The following is a 15,969-nucleotide window of genomic DNA, read 5'->3' on the forward strand; positions in this document are numbered from 1 at the left end:
AAAATATATTTCAAAGGTCCTAGTTCATGTCTTTATAGGTTTTCTCCCAAGTGACTTTGGCTGTCCCTATGTGACCTAAACTGCCTGCCTTTCAGAACTGAGGTCTGGTTAAAGCTGCTGACAAGAGACACCTTCAGCTCTCTGCTGAAGTTGCTGCTGAATTCACACTGTCAGCTTAGCTAATAGTGTGCTTGGAAGGAAGGTCATGTGAGTGGGTGCTGGAGGCATCTGCAGAGCAGAACACAGTCACTTCTCTCTCTTGTAATCAAGACATTGAGCACAACAGATGTTTTTCTTCGGAGGCAGTTAAATCTTGACTGCTTGACCACTTGTACAATGGTTACCAAACCAGAATAGAGCAGTTGTTAGATTGGTTGGATTGTGTCATCATACAGCATTTAGTAGTTGCAGTCCAACAGAGACTTGTGCAGGAAAGTTCTCAGGGCAGTGTGTACAGTAGGTTGTGACACCTGAAAATTGTGGATGTGACACTTCACCTGCTGCACTAATGCTGGCTGGACTGCTGGGCTGGGAACTGGTGTCAGGGGAGTTATGAACTCCATGGGGGGGAGGGGGGGTGCAGTAGCCATCATAAAGATCGTGGGAGGCGCACATCGGCACGGTGCGTCACAGACAGTAGTTGCCGCAGGTAAAGTCCCATCCACCAGAGGACACGCGAGAATTCGGCCGCACCCTCTGCCAGCGGAACAACAACAACTCAGGCAGCACAGGCTGTGCCCAGTCAGTTCACATTGGGCATGCCTAGCAGACAGTTCCCGGTCTACACTAGGTGAAGTGCAACAGAAACGTGAATCGTGTTACTACACAATTCGCGATGAGTAAGATTGTTCTTTCACATGTTGTGTCGTTGTTCCGGTTTTGCAGATTATCCATGGCATGGAGGATTTAGTGCGGGTTTTGGTTGAACAACAGATGGAGCTCATGGCAACCATAAAACAAGTGCTTCCGGCGTTGCTCTCCATGCAGTCTGCTCCAGTGCCGTTCCCTCCTCCCTTTCCCCCGTTTGACGAGACTGCGGAGGATTAGGATGCATATGAACATCGCCTTCGGCAGCATTTCCAGGCGTTTCATGTTGCTGATGCGGTGGTATGTTGTGCTCTTTTCTTGTCTTGGATATCTCCCTCGCTGTATCAAGTTTTGCGGCAGCTAGCGCCGTTGCAGGAACCCTCGTCCTTGTCTTTTGACGCATTGTGTTCATTGCTGTCTTCATATTATCGCCGCTGCATGCATGTTGTGGCGGCTAGGGTCGAGTTCTATCAATGCAAGTCTTACCAGGTGTGGGCTGCTACCCTTTATGGTCTTAGTCGCAAGTGTCATTTTGTCACGGAGCAGTCGCGAGAGTCGTATGCCCATGTTATGGTGCACAACGTCACTGTTCGTTCAGCCCCTGATAGGGAGGTCCGGCAACGGGCCCTGCAGTTGGAAGACTGGAAGACCCTTCCCTCGAGGAAGTCCTGTGCATTGCTCAATCGTATGAGGTCTCTCACGCCGCAGGTCAACAGTTGGAAGTGTGGTGCGACATCGCGGCGGTTCAGGGTGGCGCGGCCACGTCCACTGCGTCCAGGATGGACGACGTGCGAGTGGTACAATCCGGCCGTTATGGCCGCTCCCGCATGGCACGTAAACTGAGTTCCGGCAGCTGGCCCCTGTTACCATCCTGTGCATTGTGCTATATACATCACGATCGGTCAGAGTGCCCCCTGCATTGGGCCGTTTGTCGCAAATGTAATAAAAAAGGACACATTGCTAAAGTTTGCCGCTCAGCCTCAAAAGAATCGAAGGAAGCAGGTACAGAGGACATGGATGTTAACATTTGGGAAGTTTCATCAGGCCAGGCTCCTGATGCATCGGCACACAAACTCTTTATCAAGGTATCGGTTCGGTCGCGCCGATTACAACTGCAAGTAGATACAGTCGCGGCAGTTTCCTTATTGAATGCACAAACTTACTCCGACCTTGGGTCGCCTCCATTGGCGCCAGTTTAACGGCATCTACGTGGTTATGGCGAACAGTTCATTCCCCTACTGGGTCAATTCACTACCGATGTTACTTACAAATCAGTCACTCGGCCTCTTACTTTTATTGTTGTCAGTGATGCGAGCTCCGCTAACCTTTTTGGATTGGATGCCTTTCAAGCTTTCGGTTTTTCTATCGCAGACACCATACAGTTGGTCTCCGAAGACGTTCCCTATCAATCATTGGAATCTTTGATCTCTGACTTTAAGGATATCTTTGAAGAGCCCCTGGGGCGTGTTTCAGACTTTGAAGCTCACTTGACATTGAAGGCGTCAGCTCGCCTGCATTTTCTACACGCGAGGCAGATCCCCTTGGCTCTCCACCCTCAGGTAAAAGCAGAGCTAGACCAGTTGACAGCCCTTGGGGTCGTTCTTCCCATTTCTTCTAGTGAGTGGGCTTCGCCCCTCGTTATTGTCAGGAAACCCACGGGAAAATTACGTCTTTGTGGCGATTTCAAGGTCACCATTAATTTCCAATTGGTGGTGGACACCTATCCTTTGCCTCGTTCTGATGAATTGTTCTCCGCCGTGGCGGGAGGCCAATATTTATCGAAAATCGATCTTTCGGAGGCTTATCATCAGATACCACTTGATGAGGACTCCAAACGGCTGGCGGTCGTCAACACCCCGTTTGGCCTTTACCATTACCAGCGGTTGGCCTTCGGAATATCCAGTGCCCCAGTGATATTTCAGCGTTATCTTGTGCACGTCACGTTGACAATCCCTTGTTGTATTAATTACCTGGATGACATAATTGTCACAGGCCGCAGCACGAAGGACACTTGCACAACCTTCAAACCCTCTTTCTCAAATTCAGGTCCGTGGGTCTGCGTTGCAACCTGCATATGTCGAACTTGTTCCAACCGTCCACTGAGTATGTGGGCTACGCCATCTCACAGCACGGCGTCCAGCCACTAGGAAGTTTGGTCCAAGGTATCATCGACCTTCCATGGCCCACTTCGCTGAAGGAGCTTTTTGAGGCAAGGTTGCTTATTACCAGTGGTTCATTCCCAGGGCTTCCACCATAGCCCACCCCCTGTACTGCCTTCTGCGCAAGAGTGTTCCTTTTGATTGGTCACCTGCTTGCGAGTAAGCGTTCACCTCATTGAAGGGCCTTGTCATGTCAGCACCTTGTTTGGCTACTTTTGACCCCAATAAGCCGTTGGTCGTGGCTATAGATGCTTCGCAGTATGGGGTGGGGGCGGTCCTGGCCCATTGCAATGCGGATGGCTCCGAGCATCCACAGGCGTTTGCGTCTAAAAACTCTTAGTCCTGCGCAGGCCCATTACTCCCAGGTGGAAAAAGAAGCTTTGGCCATTGTCTACGCTGTTACCAAGTTTCACCTTTTCTTGTATGGCATGAAATTTCAGTTAATCACTGACCATAAGCCATTAATATCGTTATTTGGCCCCGCCTCTCAGATTCCAGATAGGGTGGCCCACAGACTGCAATGCTGGGCCTTGTTCTTCTCTAAGTACCATTATGACATTCATTTTCGCCCTACCGGGCAGCATGCCAATGCCGACGCTCTTTCCCATCTTCCAGTGGGCCCGGATCCTAAGTTTGATCGGGAGGAGATTATGTGTTTTCATTTGGATGTGGCGTCCCGCCAAGTGGTTGATGGCTTCTCGATCCCTAGTTCTAGAGTCACCAGGGAAAGGGCAGCAGGGGTGGTTGTCCCAACCTCCAGGTCGGGCCTCGGACCCTCTTTGTAACTATTTTGTTCTACAAAACCGCCTCTCAGTCTTGGAAGGAGTTCCCCTTCTGGCTACCGATGATACAGCTCCTCGCATGGTTGTTCCTGCAAGTTTGCGAAGGGAGGTCCTCACGTTATTACATAAGGGGCACTGGTGTGTTTCCCGTTCTAAAACCTTGGCTCACAGACATGTTTACTGGCCCAGTATTGACAGAGAAATTGAGGACTTGGTGGCCACCTGTTCCCAGTGTGCAAGCCAACAGGCATCTCCCAGGTCAGCGTTCTCTTCATGGCTGCCTGCAACCCAGGCATGGGAATGTGTTCACATAGATTTTGTAAGCCTGTTTCTCAATGGCTTTTGGCTCATTGTCATTGATGCTTACTCCTGATTCCCATACGTGGTTTGCTGCTCCTCAGCCACTTCAGAAGTTGCAATCCAGGCACTAGCAAAAATCGTTTCTGTGGAAGGTCTGCCAGTCACCCTGGTATCGGACAATGGACCTCAGTTTATTTCGCAGACCTTCCAGGATTTTTGTCGGCGCTTCAGCATTCGGCATGTTTGCTCTCCCCGAAAAAGTATGTGCATGAATTTCCTGCAGAGGAGGCATTGACGTTTTTCCTGACAGCATACCGGACCACACCAATGGGAGAACGCAGCCCCACAGAGTTCCTCCACGGGTGGCCACCTAGGACTCTGCTGCACCTCCTCTGGCCTGGTCCTCGCCAGTCTTCACAAAACGGGGTACCCGGCTTTCCACCGGGTATGTTGGTCTGGGCACGTGGGGTTGGTCACAATCCACATTGGATACCAGTAGTGGTTCTGCGCCGCAATGGCCACTCGCTCTATACCTTGCAGGCGGGGGACCGGAAGGTACGTCGTCACCAAAATCAGCTACGTCCACATTTGGGCACCCACCCTCCTACCCCTCGGGCACTGGCTTCCCCATTGCCAGCACCCATGTTGTTTTCTCAGGGGACGCTATTGCCCCTCCCACCTGTGACTCCGCCACACTGTGATGGCTCTCAGCCTTGGCGGCCTCCAGTAGCTCCAGCACTGGCATCACCATCATTAGAGATGCCCCTGCAAGAGCCGGCCCCCCTCACAGGCCTGGTTTCTCAGGAGACTGGTTCACCTGTGGTTGTCCCTTCCCTGTCGTCCCCGCCACTGGCTCTTGCCCCTCCTGAGGTGGACCGGGATCCAGAGTTTGACGGCTTGTCGCCCTTTCTGTCCCTGGCTCTGGTGATGGGACAGCGGGGGCCTCTTCATGTGGGTCACTTCCAACCGTATTCGAAGGTTCTGGCTCAAGGGTTGGCAGATCCCCCCGACTCCAGCCTTGCAATGGACGTAGAGGTCATCGCTACTGCACGACGGTCCACCGTCTGACGCAGTGGATCACAGTGGCTTCACTCCCCAAAGGAGGAGGAGTGCATTAGCCACCAGAAAGATCGCGGGAGGTGCACATCGGCATGGTGCATCACGGACAGTGGTTGCCGCAAGTAAAGTCCCGTCCACCAGAGGACACGCGAGAATTCAGCCGCGCCCTTTGCCGGCGGAACAACAACAACTCAGGCAGCACGGGCCGTGCCCAGTCAGTTCTCATCGGGCACGCCTAGCAGACAGTTCTCGGTCTACACTAGGTGAAGTGTGACGGAAACGTGTGTTGTGTTACTACAGGGGGCATTAAGGATTTGTAATGCAAGACTTCCACAAGGGTAGCCTGTTGGTTCTCCTTCAATTCCATGTGAACACTGAGCAGCACCCACAGCAAGGCCTCCGTCTACAATCTACCATGGCACATGAATGTAGTCTTCAGGGTGTGAAGCCAATTCTCTATGTCCCCATTATTCTGTGTGTGGTACACAGTTGTACAATTCTGGGTAATGCCCCGGAGGTGGCAGAGTGCTTCAAACAGATAAAATTTGAATTGTGCCCTTGATCTAGTGTTATTGTTTCCTGACAACTGATGCAAGATGTCCATATGTTGATGAACACTTGGATTTCACTGTGATGTCTTTCAGAGGCACAGCTTTGCCCGATCATGAGACTTGATCAGTTATTGACAGTAGGTATTTGTAACCTTCTGATTCTAGGAACAAATCAATGAGGTGAAGGCACACATGTCAAAATCATGCCCTCAGAACAACAAGGCAACTGAGAGGAGGTTGCATATGATTGCCAACCTTGGTGCATTTGCATGCCAGCAAGCCTGCAACCAAGCATAGCAGTCACATTTGATGTTCAGCCAAATGAATCATTTTGATATGATATTGCAGTGCTTGTGTTAATCTGATTTACAATGTGGGACATCTGGGTTTGAGTCCCAGCCTGGCACAAATTTTTGCTGTCATTATCCCATATGTCCTTAATATTTGCAACTGTGAATACATTTCATATATTTCATAATGGCTGTAGTTACCTGTTCATTACACCACAATTCAGAATAACACAGGCATTGCAATATGATATCTATCCACTGATACCAGAGAAATGACTTTCAAATACAATGTTTCCTCTGTATGGGATAATACATAATGGATGTTTGAGTACAGGTTGTAGACACATAGTTGACGGCATGGGTAAGTTTGAGCCTGGCTGTGAGTTGTGCTCAGATAGCTTAAAGGTTAGGCGATTGCTTACGGAAAGCCAGAAATCCGGGTTTGAGTCAAAGTCCAGCACTAATTTTCATTGTTGTCATCCCATTATACAGCTGATGGGTGTTCATATTCCAAGGGTGTATACATTTCATGTAAATGAATCATTTGGTTATGAGCCATACCACTGGTCAAATCCCGAAGTAAGCCAGATTGCAAAGCTGGTCAAAGATAGGGCTGCTCATGGACATGGGGATGAGAGGTCAGATTCTGTTGTATGAGACATCACAGAGGATGTGGGCATCAGTGCTGGAACTCACTCACTGTTCAATGTGGAAATTGGAGGCATCACTGCCGAGTAAGTATGTAATGAATGGATTGTGGACTTGTTCATCTGCCAGCTTGGAGTAGTCAAGGCGGAGTGAAATAGTACTGTTGCATAAGATGTAGTCAAATGGTATAGAAGATTTACCTAAATGGCATAAGCAGACATGCCATTAATGTAGATGACATGATATTGTGTCTTACACCTTTACTGAGACAGATAGCACTACAGCACAACCACATTACACCAGGTTCTAAACTGAAATGTCTTATTCCTCATCACCATGAAAACTCTGATCACTGATATCACTAGTGCTGATGTCCTCACAAGATAATTTCTTTTGCTTGGAAAGGAATGCTTGTTAAGGGCAAATTTGTTAAATTTTGAAAATAAATTTTATTATTTTAAATGTAAATCATTTTTTTACAGATGCTGTGTCATTTGCACTCTGGTAAAAACATAATGACTGACAATATTATGAAAAGGATAGTTGCTATTCACCATATAGCAGAGATGCTGAGTTGCAGACAGGCACAACCAAAAGACTTCCAAACAAAGATTTCATCAAAACAGGCTTTCATCACAACAGACAACATATACACATACACTCAAATAAATCCAACTCACACACATATGACAACAATCTCTGGCTGCTGAGGCCAGGCCTTGGCAGCCAGAGACTGTTGTCATGGGTGTGTGAGTTGCATTTGTGTGTGTGTGTGTGTTGTCTCTTCTGATAAAGGCATGTTTGGCTGAAAGCTTTGTTTGACTGTCTTTTTGTGGGGATTATCTGCGACTCAGTATCTCCGCTATGTGTTGAGTAACAACTATTCTTTTCATTATATTGTCATTATTCCATCCTGAATTTTCCATTGTTTAAAATACTGACTGAAATAAATAAAACCAAATATTTTGAACAAAACCAATCAGGACATTATTATGTGCTATCATACTGATGTTGGTAAATTTTTTTAAAAAGAATGTTCAAAGTGAGAACCATTTGCATCATGAAATTTTTATATATGTTGCATCATTGATGAACTCACTGCAGTCAACATACTTGGAGTAATCACTTTACATGCAGCAGTAATTTGATCTGTCATGTCCTCCACAACAACTGGAACATCCATATAGATCGTATTTTTTGCATGACCCAGAGGAAGAAGTCTAATGGCATCAGTTCAGGCAATCACACCAGATACCTCTGAACAGGACTGCCTTTTCCCATCCACTGGTTTGTAAATGAACAATTTACTGCATCTTGAGCTACTAAAGTATTATGGACATGATACCCATAACGTTAATAACACAGCACCTGATGAGTTCTTTGTTGTGATTCGCCGATCCTTCAAACTGCTGCCGCGCAGTTACGTGTGTCCTCTACATGCGGCGCTGTCTGCCAGCCATGCAGCAGCTGTGCCACCTAAGCGCCCAGCCAGCCAGTGGCCGCTAGCCTTGGACTCAGTGCTGATTTGACTGTTACAGTGTACACACGTCTTACTTTGTTTACTTAATCTGTGACTTACATGTATTGTGTCGTCCTAGAGATATATTTGTTCAACTTGATGTTATAACAATTGGTGACGAGGTAGTGAATTTTTCTTTTTCATCGTTGACAGACAGGTTTCCATGCTTCTTTAGAGCAACTATTGCGAGGTCTCGTTGAACAGCAAATGCTTCTCACATCTGCGATTCATGATTTCGTCGTGGCATCCAATGCGGGGCATCTCTTGTCGTTGTCTCTACCTCCTTACAATGAGATGGCGGAAGAATGGTCTGATTCCGAAAAACATCTTCGACAGCACTACTTGGCATTTCATGTTGCGGATGACCAAACATGTAAGTCTCTGTTCCTTTCATGGATTTCACCTCAAATGTATTGGTTGTTGTTGCAGTTGGCTCCCTTGAAAGATCCTGTGTCTTTGTCCTTTGTTGAAATGTGCTCACTTCTGTCCATATATTTTCAAAAGCATATGCATGTGGTAGCCTCTTGTGTTGCCTTTTATCATTGTCAAAAACAACAGAATCAATCCTATCACGCTTGGGCTGCTGAACTTCACAGCCACAATCGAAAGTGTCAATTTGTTACTGACATTCACAAAGAATCCTACGCCGATTCCATGGTATGGGATGCTATTATCCGGTCGGCACCCGACAAAGAACTTAGGCAACATGCCCTTCAGTTAACAAATCCGACTCTAGATGAAGTCCTAATCATCGCTCAGCCTTGGAACTTTCTCGCACCGCTGGAGCACATATAGAGGCATTGGGTGACGCCGCTGGGGTGCAAATAGAGGCATGGGGTGATGTCGGGGAAGTACAACCTCTGTGCGCCGTTGACGACACGTGCGGCATGTACCCGCTGGCCGACGTGGCCACAGTATGCTCCCAAGTGCAGCCTCGGCCTAACAATAAACAAACCTCTAAGCAACTGCAGCAAAACCCACGGCAACTTCCTTCATGTCCGCGGTGTTTTACAAAACATTCATGGGAGGATTGTACCTAACGTTGGGCCGTGTGTTACAAATGCAAAAAGAAGGGTCATGTGTCATCCATTTGCAAATCAGATCGCATACCTGTCATTCATGAACGTGATGCTGATTCTGCTTCTGTGTTGTCTGTCAATGGTACTTCTTCCCTTTCAGGGAAGTTATTCCTCACTGTCTAAATCCTTGGTCAGGATGTTCGCATGCAGGTGGATACTGGTTCTGCTGCCACTATCATCAATTCTCAAACATATCTTCAGTTGGGTTCTCCAATCCTATAACCTGTCACTAGGCAATTACAGACATACAATAAACAGAAGATTTCTCTCTTGGAACAATTGAATGCTGAAGTATCTTACAAATCCGTTGTTCGCACTGTTCCCATATTTGTGGTCGACCAGAGTAACGCAGAGAATCTTCTGGTTTTGATGCCTTTCATGTTTTTGGGTTCTCCATAGATGACTCTGTCAATATCATCTCTGATGCTATTCCTTATGCTCAATTGGATTCCTTGTCAACGACATTTTCGTCCCTTTTTTCTTCTGGGTTAGGCCGTGCAAATGACTTTGAAGCTCATATCACGGTCAAACCCACTGCTTGGCCTAAGTTTTTTCGGGCTCGGCCCATTCCTCTGGCCCTTCATGATCAGGTCAAATGGGAGCTGGATTGTCTCACTACTTCAGGGGTCTTGCTTCCTGTCACTTCCAGTGAGTGGTCCTCTCCTGTCGTTGTCGTTGCTAAGCCCAATAGTGATATTCATCTCTGTGGCGATTTCAAAGCCACTGTAAATGCTCAGTGCCTCGTCAACACTTACCCTATGCCCCGACCTGAAGAATTGTTCACTAAATTTGCTGGAGGCCAGTATTTTTCTAAACTTGACCTGTCAGAAGCTTATCATCAACTTCCTCTCGACGCTGCTTCCCGGCAGTTCCTGGTCCTTAACACGCCTTTCAGCCTCTATCATCAATACCAACGATTGCCATTCGGGGTTGCCAGTGCCCCTGCTCTCTTTCAGCGATTCTTGGAACAATTATTGCTCCCTGTCCCTGGGTGTATAAATTACATAGACGACATTGTTGTCATTGGCTCCACCACTGAAGAACATCTTCAGAATCTCCGCACACTTCTTCTTGTCTTACAGACTGCCGGTCTTAAGTGTAATCTTCAGAAATCAACATTTTTTCAGGCATCTATCACTTACTTGGGGTTTCAACTCTCTCGGGATGGTTTTAGTCCACTTCAGCAAACTGTCGCTGTGATCGATGCCCTTCCTCACCCTACATCTCTTAAGGAACTGCAAGCCTTCTTGGGGAAAATAGCATACTATCACAGGTTTTTACCATCTGCGGCTTCGGTGACTCAGCTGCTGCATCGCCTGTTGCATAAAAACATGCCCTTTCACTGGTCCGCATCATGCGATGCGGCTTTCCAGAAATTGAAGACTATGCTGAAACAGGCCCCATACCTGGCTACTTATCGACCTGGCCAACATCTTGTTCTTGCCACGGATGCCTCTCAATATGGGGTTGGTGCAGTCCTTGCGCACCGTTTTTCTTATGGTTCTGAACAACCCATTGCTTATGCCTCCAAAACGCTCACGGATGCCCAATTAAAATATTCTCAAATTGAAAAAGAAGCTTTGGCCATTATTTATGCTCTTCATAAGTTTGTTGTTTTTAGCTATGGATCCAAATTTCATCTTGTTATGGACCACAAACCACTTGTTTCCTTGTTTCATCCATCAACGCTGCTTCCCAACAAGGCTGCACACCGCCTCCAGCGTTGGGCTCTTTACTTGTCTCGTTTCAATTATGAGATTCATTTCCAGCCGACGATTCAACATGCAAATGCTGATGCACTGTCTCGCCTTCCCATGGGTCCTGATCTGGCATTCGATAGTGACGAACTTTTGTGTAACCACCTGGATGTTACCCAGCAGCGGGTTGTGGATGGGTTACCCTTCACCAGGGACCAGCTGGCGGCTGCTACGGGTTCTGATCCTACCCTCTCCAAGGTTTTATGCTGTATTCTCAAGGGTTGGCCAGATCATCCATCCACTAAGACTTCTGATACGTTGTGGAACTACTACGCTTTGCGTTACCGCCTCACGGCTAGGGATGGTGTTATCCTCCTTTCCACCAACAATGATTTTGCGTGTGTTATGGTACCGGCGTCTTTGCGTGCTTCGGTCTTGCGCCTCCTTCACCAAGGGCACTGGGGTGTCTCTCGCACAAAACCTCTGGTGTGCCATCATGTGTACTGGCCTGACATCGACTCTGAAATTGCACACATGGTCGCTGCGTGCAGCCCTTGTGCGGCACAGGCCGCCGCCCCGAATTCATCTTTGTCACCGTGGCCTTCACCTGAGAAGCCCTGGGAGCATATTAATGTTGACTTTGTGGGCTGACTTACTGGCTTCTCGTTATTGACACCTACTCTAACTTTCCTTTCTTTGTCCGTTGCATGTCGCCTACCACCGCAGCAACCACCAATGCTCTAGCTCGCATTTTCTCTTTGGAAGGCCTTCCCTCTACTCTTGTTACTGATAATGGTCCTAAATTTGCCTCTTCTGATTTTGCGGATTTTTGTGCCCGTCACGGCGTCATGCATGTCATGGCCCCTCCTTTCCATCCAGTCAAACGGTGAGGCTGAATGACTGGTCCACACATTTAAGGCTCAGGTGAGGAAACTCCTGACTTCTTCTGCTGCTGATGATGCGCTTCTCCAATTCCTGGCTTCTTACCGTTTCACCCCCATGGGCCACCACAGCCCGGCTGACCTCTTACATGGCCGACAGCCCCGCACACTACTTCATCTTCTGCAGCCTGCCACCTCATGGCCGCGGGTGCCTTTGCTTGGCTGGTTCACCATCAGCAACCTTGTATGGGTATGGGGATATGGCAGGCGGCCAAAATGGAGTCCTGGCCACATCTTCCGACACCGTGGCCAATGCCTGTATGAAATCCAGACAGACATGGGTGTTGCCGTGCGTCATTTGGACCAGCTTCGTCCTCGTGTGCCGGCAACGCCTGTTCCGAAAGCTGCTACACCACCTTCAGCTCTACCTGATGCTTGAGATCTTGGAATCTCTCATTACTCACAACGCAGCCCTCTCACCATCATCTCAGTGCCAGCATAAGAACTGATGCCACCAGGAGACATGCCCATACAGGAACCAGATGACCATCATCTGTCGGAGCAACTCTACTCGCCTCCTTTCCTACGGATGCTGACACATCGCTCATGTCTTCTGTTATAACAACTGGACTTGCCGCAATGGGCAGATTGGGGCATGGGGCCCCAGCAGATTCGACCCCCACATCTCCTGTCATTTCAACCTGTTATCATGGGGGACACTTCCGTCTGTACGGGAAGCCTCCTCCTCCAGATTTTACGGCCAGTCAAACTACGCCTATGGACGTTAGAAATCTACAGGCCACCTCCATCAAGACCATTGCAAAAAATTCAAATGGGGGAAAAGTGTTGTGACACGCTGATGTTTCAAAGTGCCGCCACACAGTTACGTGCGTCCTCTACATGCAGCGCTGTCTGCCAGCCATGCAGCAGCCATGCCACCTAAGCGGCCAGACAGCCAGTGGCTGCTAGACTTGGACTCAGTGCTGATTTGACTGTTACAGTGTACACACGTCTTACTTTGTTTACTTGATCTGTGACTTACATGCATTGTGTCGCCCTAGAAATATATTTGTTCAACTTGATGTTATAACATTCTTAAGGGCACATTTTCTAATAACAAGGGTAAAGTTATCAAAAATTGTGTCTGGTTTTCCAGGTTTAATGTACCATCAATTAAAAAAAAAGAGCCATTCATGCATTGTCCAGTTAGGCACGCTACACATTAACACATCACTGTCATTGGTTGGATGCATAATGAAGCCAATGTAGGTTTTACATTAATTAACTGTGCAAGTTTTGCAAATTTACATTCCCATGATTTTTGAATGCAGCCTCATCATTAATTAATAATTTCCCATAAAATTACTGTTTTCCTGAAGACCACTCTGACAGTATTCAAAATGGAAGCAGGAAAATATGTAATAAGTGATATTTATATGTATACAAAATATGCAACTTCTTTGGTTGAAACTAACCTCTCTTTGTATTTGACAAGAACTGGCATGCAGATTTACTTTACCAGCTACTTCTGTAGCTCTTTTGGCTGCATTCTTTCTTCACATACACTTTCTTTTGCCAAAACCTGGGGTCTTGTGAACTGTTTTGTTAATTTGAATGAAATTGGGACATGTTGGACAGTGTATACTTTGAAACCATTCTGCTTACAGTTGTGCAGCTCTTGATACAATCTGATGATATTTACCATAAATTAAAAGCATTTCTGCCAACTCTTCATTAGTAAATGGCTTTGCCCTCATGAAAAAAGTTTATGCATTGCAAACGAATTGATTATGTGGATGTTTTACAAGCAACATTCTGTGGATTAATTGCAGCATTCATTATAACAAACCTGATCTATGCAGGGAGTCATTCCACTGCACCTGAGTTACAGCCTATAAAGGGTAACACATAACTGATGGCGTATCTCTTGCCTAAGCAACACAGGTTTTATTAAGAATAGTGTAAAAATTATGTATCTATTGCATCGGTGATGCAAGTTTCTTGGGAGAATAGGATAAATTTCCAAATTGCAAGCCATTCAATGGCCACAAAAGCATACATAACCCCAATATTCAATGTATTTTTGCTCTGTGAGTCTGTTTTTGATTTATAAAAGTATTATATCACTGAAGTTGTCTCATTGAGAACTACTATTCAATGGCAAAAAATTGCATAGTTTCACTTAAAAAACCAATTTGATGCCAGTATCTCAATTATTAATGAAATGTGAAATTGCACTGCTCTTTTGCTTCATGTGTCACAGGCCACTGTCTATCTAGATGAAAACAGATTACAAATGTCTTTAATGGCTCAAAAGTAATTTGAGAACAAAAAGTTAGGCACTTAATCCTGCTTCGATTCAAGATAATGACATGTTAAATAGTTGCAATGAAAGGAAAAGAGCATTGGTTTCATGTACACAGTAATTGGTATTATTTTGTAGACATTACAGGTTAATATATATTGAGTTGTACAAATTTTTCATGGTGTGCCACAACAGTGTCTGCAAACATAAAACCTTACACTAACAACAAGTTGTAGACCACCAGCAATGAACATTTTAAGTTTCATCAGGCAGTTAAGTGGCAGTGTTGATAAGGTTATGCAGACTTAACTGGAGACTGATTAATTGTGCTTACTTAAATATCTATTCCCAGGCAGACAGTGTTATAAGCATGCTCCTTGAACACACAGTTCCTGACTCTTCTTGAAATACACTCAGCAAAATATTTCTGCAGCAGGTTACCTGTTGGTCAGGTTGAGTTTTGTTGAATAACTTACAAGTTACTGCAGGAGAACACTGCTGTATATTCAACTGGGAAGCACTGGGATATGAATTATGCTATCAATGCAATGACATGCTGTCAGTTCATTTGCTGAAAACCAGCTAACAGCTGAACAGTGAGTGAAGGCAGTACCGTATTGGGCAGACAGGAAATTCTGTGTGCTAGCCACACATCAGCAGTAAGTAGCAACAAGGTCCAAATCACAGTCCAGGAAAAAACACACTTAGCATGGGGTTATCAGGAATAAGAACACTGGAGAGCATACTATAAACATTGTCTGATTTATAACATGTCATGCCTTGACTGTCTTCAGCAGCCCTTAAACCTATTGCAGATGTTTTGCAATATAACTGAGTGCCAGTGAATTTATCCTAGCAACCTTGCTGTACACATCCATAACTATATCAATTGATTTATCAATATATACAGTGGCATTTGGGATTACAAGATATGTCTCCCCTTTAATCAGTACATAAAGCCAGGACCATACTGGTTGGTGCAGGGGATGAGATGGTCATGATGTGGACTACTGCAAAGGCTTGTGTGCAGCTTCAGATGCTGCTGGTGGTAGAGAAGCTGCTCCCAGCTCCAAAGTTGGAGAGACAGGAGGCAACAGTGCTTCTAACTTGTTACTTGTTGATGGTTCTGAGGACACTTTCTGTGTATTGTCCAAGTCCAGATCCATTTGGGTGATGTATGGCAGCTGGAGAACTGGGTATGCCAGGTGCACACAGTTTGGGACATCATCCTTGAACCATACTTCACATCTGCTTTTGTTGTTCTTTGAAGGGGATGAGGCAGGCTGCCACATGTTGGCGTGGAAGATCTGGAGGTGGAGTCTGCCCTGGATGGTGCAAACATAGTTAATTTAGATGCCTGCAAAATATGCTTATACAGATGCCAGCAAAAGATGCTTAGATGTGTGGCCACCTGAACCAGTTGGCAATGTCAGTGGGTGATGGTGGAGTCACATATCCAGCCAAGTGTGTGTATGCATGTGTGTGGCCAGATGGGGTCAACCACCTTAAAAGATGTGGCTGATCCTCTTCTTGTACTGAAGTAGGATGCAACAGATCTAAAAAGGAGTGATGAGGGCTTCCACAGAATAGCTGTACCAGGCTTTGATTGTGGATCATTGTTGCCCAGTAAGAGAATAAAAATGAAAGTAGTGCAGAATCAGTAGACATGGATCTCAATTGTTTTTTCATCTCCATTTTAAACTTCACACTTTACATTTGGCCATGTGATTAGAGCCAGGGTGAAATGGAGATACAGTAATATGTTTGATTCCTCTCCAGGTGCAACACCATTGAAAACCAGGTGGTTAAGAAATGTGGTCCATTATTGGTGACTAGAGAACTAGGGGCTCCTTCATTAGAAAAATATAGTGCACATGGTCTTTGTTGTATCT

The 15,969-nt window shown here is 46.2% G+C and overlaps 1 protein-coding gene across 5 annotated transcripts in view; it reads left to right on the forward strand.

Annotated features, from left to right (window-relative positions):
- Positions 1 to 15,969, forward strand: part of LOC126203834 (uncharacterized) — an 83,309-nt gene that overhangs the window by 20,155 nt on the left and 47,185 nt on the right. Inside the window, exon 2 of one of the 5 annotated variants that reach the window (XM_049938203.1) lies at positions 8,269 to 8,488. The exons of the other annotated variants lie outside the window; for them this stretch is intronic. Coding sequence (XP_049794160.1) covers positions 8,269 to 8,488 — 220 coding nt within the window. The remainder of the gene's footprint in view (positions 1 to 8,268; positions 8,489 to 15,969) is intronic. 5 annotated transcript variants of the gene reach the window in all.

The sequence above is a fragment of the Schistocerca nitens genome, chromosome 9 (assembly GCF_023898315.1).
Source record: "Schistocerca nitens isolate TAMUIC-IGC-003100 chromosome 9, iqSchNite1.1, whole genome shotgun sequence".
Taxonomy (NCBI): Eukaryota; Metazoa; Arthropoda; class Insecta; order Orthoptera; family Acrididae; genus Schistocerca; species Schistocerca nitens.